General features: G+C 38.0%; 1 protein-coding gene across 1 annotated transcript; it reads left to right on the top strand.

Annotated features, from left to right (window-relative positions):
* Positions 1–3,116: 3,116 nt before the first annotated feature.
* Positions 3,117–8,297, top strand: LOC100372558 (long-chain fatty acid transport protein 2-like). Its single transcript, XM_078009075.2, has 9 exons — positions 3,117–3,598; positions 4,282–4,487; positions 4,876–5,034; positions 5,795–5,919; positions 6,263–6,457; positions 6,682–6,772; positions 7,067–7,265; positions 7,511–7,608; positions 7,971–8,297. The coding sequence occupies exons 1-9, from the start codon at positions 3,117–3,119 to the stop codon at positions 8,279–8,281; spliced, it is 1,866 nt and encodes a 621-aa protein (XP_077865201.2). The 3' UTR covers positions 8,282–8,297.
* Positions 8,298–8,427: the final 130 nt, after the last annotated feature.

The following is an 8,427-nucleotide window of genomic DNA, read 5'->3' on the forward strand; positions in this document are numbered from 1 at the left end:
AGCGCATGATAAAAACACAAAGGCTCATGGGTAGATGCTTGTTTGTAATCAACGACACACTATGGCTATCTGCCAAATGCACAGGTGGTAACCCCCTCGCTTTGTCATCGTGTTATTTTATTTTTATTTTTTTTATAATCTGCAAAGTTTTACTGTACAAGAAAGTCTGAAACTGCTACATGTTTCTATTATTCTGAATGTTAAAATTGAAGGTTTAGCTGTTTGAATGCTCTATTGTCTGCCCCGATTCCATTTCAGAACTAAAGCGATTTACATGTTTTAACTTAAAAATGGCACACCACTACTTGTGTCATTGTGGATGACATTTCCTATATATACAAGAATAAAAATTCTGAAGAATTCAGATGATTCATTTTAACAACACACATGTGTGGTCAGTATTGATTAGCTACATTGCAGTCCGTACTGAAAATCGACTACAAGGGATGTTCTGTTTTAATCAGATTAAAAAAAAACAAAATATTTTTTTTTCTTTGCATATAGTTATTCACAAATAATATTGAAACTGACTTGCTATACAAATATTTAAATGTATTGTTTTGGTAATTGATTTGTTTTGTCTAGTGCGAGTAATTTTTGTTTCTCTCGAATGTCATTTATTTTAATATTAGAAGATCATATGTAAATTTTTTTGGAGAGTTGATACCTAAAGAAATATGCGAGAGGATTTTAAGTGGTATAGTCATTTTGAGATGATATATATAATATGGTAGCAATTATTCAACTCTCAAATCAAATGGACACTTTGTAGAGGTTTCATACGATAATAGTTTGATGACATCACCAACTGGAAGACTCATTCAAAATATCACATGATTCCAAATCCTGCTTGTGATCTACTGCAGCTGACACAAGTGCTTCAACGAGTTTAATTACCTGTATGGGTTCAACGAAACTTCCTGTTTAGAATGAGAGGCCAGGTATATTGGATAAAATTAACTTATGATATGGTGTCTTCAAACAAATACTTTAGCCAATGTAGGAATTGCTGTATTTTGAAATGTCATTTGAGAATATTTTACTTATCAGTTAGTTTTACAACTATGAATTCGATTTATATATATATATATTCTCTCTTCTGAATAAATATAAACTTCTCACAAAGAAAGGATGTTTGGGTTATGTTATGTAACCATGACAAACTTTTAACTTAGGAAAGCTTTAGATAAAATATCTCAAAAGTGTTTTTGCATTGATATCGAGCAAAAAAAAATGATACGAGTTGTGTACATTGCACAGATCATGGTATCCTAGTACTATGTTGCAATGTCACCGATTTACTGCATCCACAGAGCCGCAACTGTGCCTCAGTGTGTTGAAACACCCCAGTGCATGTTCGCATTTCAGATAAACAAATACCCTGGTTCTGATTTTGCATGCGCTGTATACGCCGCATAGAACCCATCCCAAAAACAATGTATGCCTCCTCCTACCTTTTCTTGTAGATCAAATCTATGTTTATGATACATTCAAACTTAATATTGTTTACTAATCATGACATATCTCTTCAATGAAGCTATACATGTATTACTGCATACATGCTAACATTGATTACATGTACATGGTGTAGCTTCCATTTTTAAATTTCGTTTCAGAATAAATCTCTAGTCACTGTGATGCAGTTTTATGTATATTCTACATTTATTGAATTTTCAATCACTTGTGTGTGGCGTGTGACTACGAGGGTAATTCACCCCTAGATCTTTCAAAATGCACATCACAATATATGCAGTAATGTCAAACTTGAAATTAATAAATGTGAACACTGTCAGTTATTGTACATCATTGCGTTTTTGTTACTTCACTCAATATACATTTGGTTCGTCCAAATTATAGATCAGGAAGTGCTGATACGGTCGAACCCTCCCCCTCCCTAGAGCGAATTTTGCAGGCAATGTTTATTTGAATTTCTACCATGTACCAAGAAGTAAATTGCAGTTTGTCTACCATTGGGGTGTTTTTTACCACAACTCTCCCTCCTCCCAAAAAAAACTCATAAAAATGGACCTACAGGGGTAAATTGGTTTGATAGAATACCCTCTAGATGCTCTAAGAATGATAGTTATATTTGGTATAAATGGAAAAGTTATACATGCTGTTAAATTTGAAGTATTACATCCAAATACTATTGAGGTCATTATGAGGATACCGAAAAGTATACACGAAGACAGTACAGCGAGAGTATCGACCAACACGCAGCGGAGGTTGATGCAGCGACGTACTGTCTGAGTGCATACTTTGCGGTATCCTGAAATTTTTCTTATTAGTATAAAGCTTTTCCTCCCAATAATAAAATGATGAGAACACAGGGGCCTGACGATCTATTCGTCTCAATGCATGGATGTCTATGGGATGGAGCGACTATGTCCCGGTACAGGACCTTGTCCTTGCTCAAAATAATAGAAATTATAGAATTAAAACAGTTTAGTAATGTAAAGCAAGCATATGTTATTAAATTTAATCATCACGCTCCGAAACCACGAAAATCACTAATACTTGTTTCCGGCCGGATCATTGCCGGATCATCAATTGACATTACAATTGCTGACTTAATTTGCATGCGATTGTTAGGAAACTTTGGCAAATAAAAAAAAACACGCGTCATTTTGCCCCTGGAAATTGTCAAGTTATGTAGAATATATACTCGACAAACAACATTTTGAATATGAGGTTATTACGAGAATACCGCAAAATGTTTATGAAGGCAGTACGGTGATTCACGGTTAATAAAAAAGTAACCGTGGTTAACAGAACCTTGAGTTATTGGGCAACATTGATTTTAGTTCGTAACTCCAACTATTCGGCGGTTCAGTAATTCTTGTAAAATTTGTATGTTTTATATATGTGTTTTAAGTGTTTCAACAAACCTCACGTGTAAACCTCACGTTTTGAGTCCATGGCTACAAACGAACTGAGTGAAAGTTGAACAATGAGGTCTATGTGCAGTCACGATAGAGAGACAGTATAGTGGCCTACGGCTGAACTTTGTTATTAATGGGCTGTTTAAACTTTGTTGTTAGTGGTCGTTAGAGCAGGCCGAATTTTCGAAAGGGAGTGCCATACGAAGGTGTCGGTGCGAATATCGTGGTAACACAATGTTCGAATTGCTGATTACCATACTGTTGGGGTTATTGGCAGTGTTCTGTATCGCCGTTTTAACCTATCCATTTCTGTTCCGCGATCTGCCCGAGGTTTTGCTGGGCTTGCGGATTTACATTAGCGTATTTCTCCGCCAAAAACAAGACTTCACGATCGTTGACGACATCCTGCAGATCGCCCACAGTCGGCAATTCTCAGCAAAGCCGTGCATCCTGTACCAGAGTGAATCATACAGTTACGCCGACTTCGACTACCTGTCGAACCAGTTCGCCAATTTCGTGAGACGGCACAGCGGTCTGAAATGTGGAGACACCGTAGCGTTGTTTATGTACAACGAACCGGCGTTTCTGTGGACGTGGCTGGGCTTTGCAAAGTTGGGTATTTCGTGTGCTTTTCTCAATTACAACATCAGGTCGAAATCTTTACAACACTGCCTTGATGTTAGCAATGCGAAGGTACTTGTCGTGGGCAAAGATGAGTATAGGTATTGTTGGGTATCGATTAGAATACTATGTCCCATCAGGGAGCTGTAATCTCATTACAGCTCCCTGGTCCCATGCACCAAAGGCCCATGTCTATAAACGAACTGTGAACTAGTTTTGTACACCTCTTTTTAGTACTAGTATCTGCATGGACCATGTAGATAGTACCTTCCATGCATGGACGTACTAGAGATGGACGCTGCACGGTGATTCACATCTGATAAGACGCATTGTCTTTCTATTGTACTCTTCTTAAATTTATGAATAGGCAGACGTACTTTCATCTTGGCTGAGTTGCCGCCCGATCTTAGTTTTGATTTTTCACGACAAGATTCGAATCTTAAATTTAAATTATAATAAGTACGTCCATGGTATCTATAATTAAATGACCCGGTAGAAGGACTGTGGTTACAAAACGTAAAGCTTTCTTTGAGATCAGTTAAACCATGGAAAATAGTAGTCCCTGCTACCTTCCATAACGGTTCAACCATGGATGTACTCGTACGTCCATGGTTCAACGCACTTTACCTTCTAAATTAGGACACCGTGACATGACTACACGAATCAAATGCTGTTACCACAAGATGATGTGGCGTAGGTTGACTTTGGCCTTCACTTTATACCTTTATATATAATTCCGATTCAGTGTTTCGGTGATATGTGTTGCTTTAACAGAGAGAGAACTGAGGGACGCGATCTTGGAAATAGATAGTGTCGACGTCAAACTTTGGATGAAAGGAACGCCCTCTACCGACCAGACAAGTGAGGGTGTCCACTGGATTGACAGTGACGTGTCTAAGGCGTCATTTGACGCAATTCCTAGATATCTGAGAAGAGTCAAACGCAAGGATGTGTGTCTGTACATCTATACTTCGGGAACAACAGGTAACCATAGAAACCATAACTTAATAACTGTGTATAGTACTAGTACGCTATTATTATATTAAGCATGTTATGAATTCCGCTCATGAGGTTGGAAATTAGTGCTGAGTGAAATCAAGTATGTGCCCTTATAATTTTCAAAGAGAAATGCTCCTCACCATTACGGCGAGAGTCCATCTGATCCGGTGACTTGCTAAATCTTGCTCGCCGAATTTTGCTTACCCAAACTTTGCTCTAGCTTCGTCGCTAGAGGGCGCGACTTACTGGGATGATGCTTTGAGTATTGGGAGAAATTAGGAGAGATGGAACAGCCTTATTACCGCGAAAACGTGTGACCACTAAGGAAATACGATTGCTATGAGGATTAAAATATTTGACCTTTCCTATACAGGTCTGCCAAAGCCAGCAAAGATATCTTACGAACGACTGACTTTGATCGTACATGTTCTAGATTCATTTTACATCACACACAAAGACGTTGTGTACACGCCTCTGCCTTTGTACCACAGTTCAGCTTTTCTCATCACGTTTTCAGGCATTGTCACAAGAGGTAAGAGCGCATTCCACCATTCGCGGCGTTATCATATATTGCTTTGTTCGAGTCAATCGTACGCAAGATGTCCAGGAGTACTCCAAGTCAGACCTAGTATCCATGCTGAAGTATAGCTTTAAAAAAAAACCTCTAAACACGTACTTGTTTTGGTAAAAGTAAACCCCTTTTAAAGTGCAGAAACTCGAAATAGATACCCTATATACATACTAAAATCATACTGTTTCCAAGTTGAGGTAACATGAATTCATGAGATTCCTTTTTTCACACTTTATGACTATACACGCGTACACGCGTCAAATAATTAAATAACACCCTTTTTACGCGTTTTTTATTTCAGCTTGCGCACCATATTTTATTCACAGCCCCCCCCCCCTCCTGGAGCAAGATGCTCGATGTAAAACGTATGCACTGATGTGTTATCAGACAGCAGCTTTGTATGAACATTGCGGCCGGGTCGTCTTCAGGGGCGGATACAGAATTTATTTATGGGGGGTCCAAAATTAAAGTCGCCAGACTAAGTTAATGATTATTTTATATTATGCAAAAACAAATTGAATAATTGTTTCAACGGGGGGGGGGGTCCAGTACCCCAAACAGCCCCCCGGTCCCCAACTGGTCTTTGTGTACGTAATCTATTTGACTCTTGCACGATTATTGAGAACACTCAGATAACACTTGAACGTGTTATCCAAACACGATTGCCCATTTCCTCAGAACCATAGGCCAATCTGATCGATTATATTGTATTTTTTTACAGGTGCAACACTGGCGTTAAGTAAAAAGTTTTCCGCCACCCATTACTGGCAGGACTGTCGTAAATTTGACGCAACCGTGATCGTGTATATTGGCGAGACATGTCGTTACCTCCTAGCCAAGCCACAGGTAACATATACTCCCTATCACAATGGAGTCAGCATTCTGGCTTTACGTTTGGGTGACTTAGTGTTCTTTCAGACCAAGATTACATTGCAAGTTATATTTTTTTTATACAATAGTTTTTTTTTCTATACATTACAAAAATAAATATGTAAAATGATTTTTGATTCAATTCAAAATGGCCGCCTGTTTAGGCTTTCAATGTAGTGTTTGGGTGAAGGTGTTACAAAGTCATTGTTGCTATAGGAACAAGCTTGCTCTTTGTCATTAAAATGTTAAGAAGTTGTAGTTTTTTTTTATATATACCGTATTTGTTACTGCTTAGCGGCTTCCATTTTATATTCATTAGAACCTGGATGAGACTAATCATAAACTGCGCATGGCTATCGGCAATGGTCTTCGGCCCGATATATGGACTGAGTTCAAGAACAGATTCAATATTCCAGTTATTGGAGAATTTTATGGCGCCACAGAAGGGAACGTTTTCTTCCGTAACATGGATGGCAGAGTTGGTGCCGTTGGACGAATGTCGCCGTTACTAAAGGTAATACTAATAACAGTGAAAGAAAATAAGTAAAATGTAGCAAATCGTATTCATTCATTTGATTGCGCCAATAAGAACATCTCTCGCTATATTGCGCTATATTCCTCTCCGACTCTTGTTTGCGCCCGCTGTAAAAAATTACGAAGAAAGTGGCAAAACAGCTCAGCTTTTTAACACTCCTACATTTGGCGTATTACAATTATAAATTCAACACTTTTTGTCAGCTCTTAAGGAAGTTCGATATTATTGAATTCGACTACGAATCGTCACTTCCTGTCAGAGGTCCGGACGGAAGATGTGTCAGAGTGCCACTGGGTATGTATTAAACATAATGACAAAATTCACCCAGTGATTAGGGTGTTGTTTCATCATGGGTAGTGAATTACTCTATTTCATGCGCTAGCTCGGGGCAGAATGACGGGTGATATCATACACACACGTTCTAAAAAATCATAATGGATTTTGATATGTAATTTACATAAGCGCAGTAATGCTACTAATACTATGATTAATACATATGACACAAATCTAAAATCCGATTGAGGAACTGTGGTCAGAATTAGTAGCTAATACAGATCGGATTGGCATTATACGTGTCTCCTTATGTAGGCGAGCAAGGCCTGTTGATAACGCATATTGACAAACTGGCTGTCTTCGATGGGTATGCTGGGGAAAAGTCCAATACACAGAAGAAGATACTGGAAAACGTCTTTGTACAAGGTGACCGGTATTTCAACAGTGGTGACATAATGGTTCTGGATAGCGGATATTATTTGTACTTCCGCGACCGTATTGGAGACACGTTCAGGTGAGTTCAACAAAGCCGGCAACAATAACGACGTTTTCATAGATCACCTCTATTTTGAGAAAATAGAAAAAAACTTACAAAGAACGGTATGCTTGTATTTCTACTATTTTATTACTGTTTGAAATGGTGAACTGTAACGGTATAAACCAATGTAGGGATATTTTTTGAGAACTTAAATTGGATGTATGAATGTATTTCGTATTGGAATAGTATAATATTTATTGCCTCTTTCTTGCGTACCAAAGGTGGAAAGGTGAGAATGTGGCGACAACTGAAGTGGCTCAGGTTCTTGGAGAATACCCCGCCATCAAAGAAGCAAATGTTTATGGCGTTGAAGTACAGGGTAAGAACTAAGAATGCTTTTAACATTGTTTCGTCGAGGTGCGGTGATATTTCTAAACAATGATGGTCGTATGGCATACACAACAATTACATTAAGTAATTCACGTTAACAATATTATATTATAGTGTCCACCAATCAGGTAAATCGTTATATGCCTCGATTTGAAAAGTAGACATAGGTGCATAACTGTTTTCATGTGACAGTTTGCTCTTCACTGGACACTAACACAAAGGGTTCAAATTGTGGTTTAGAATTTGTCAATTCATCGACTCGTTCCTAGAAATTATGTTTACATATATTTTTCAATGATATTATTCTTGATTTGTATGAAATATACTCTTATTAACCACCTTTCTCCGCAGGTAACGTGGATGGAAAGGCCGGGATGGCTGCCATAACGATCAAAGATGGCGCCCAAATGGACCCCAGTGACTTGTTCTCCCACGTGACTAATTATTTACCAATGTACGCATGTCCTAAATTTATTAGGATAATGGAGGAAATAGAAGTCACCGGCACGTACAAACACACCAAATTACAACTGGTGAAAGACGGATTCGATCCTGCGTCTATCAAACAACCAATGTTATTTATGAATTTTGACAAGAAAACCTACGTTGATTTAGACAGCGTTGTTTATAAACAAATAATCAATAATGAGTTAAAAATATAAAACAACTTGAAAAGTGGTAATTGAATTACTAATGTAGTTCAGAACAGTCAAGACGCACAAATTGATTTTTTCTCCCTAGTATTGGCATAGTACGGTCTACATAGTTCTCCACAAATAACTTGTACTTACTAGTAAAAATAAGATTT

Source organism: Saccoglossus kowalevskii, chromosome 13 (genome assembly GCF_978046115.1).
Source record: "Saccoglossus kowalevskii chromosome 13, keSacKowa6.1, whole genome shotgun sequence".
Lineage (NCBI taxonomy): Eukaryota > Metazoa > Hemichordata > Enteropneusta > Harrimaniidae > Saccoglossus > Saccoglossus kowalevskii.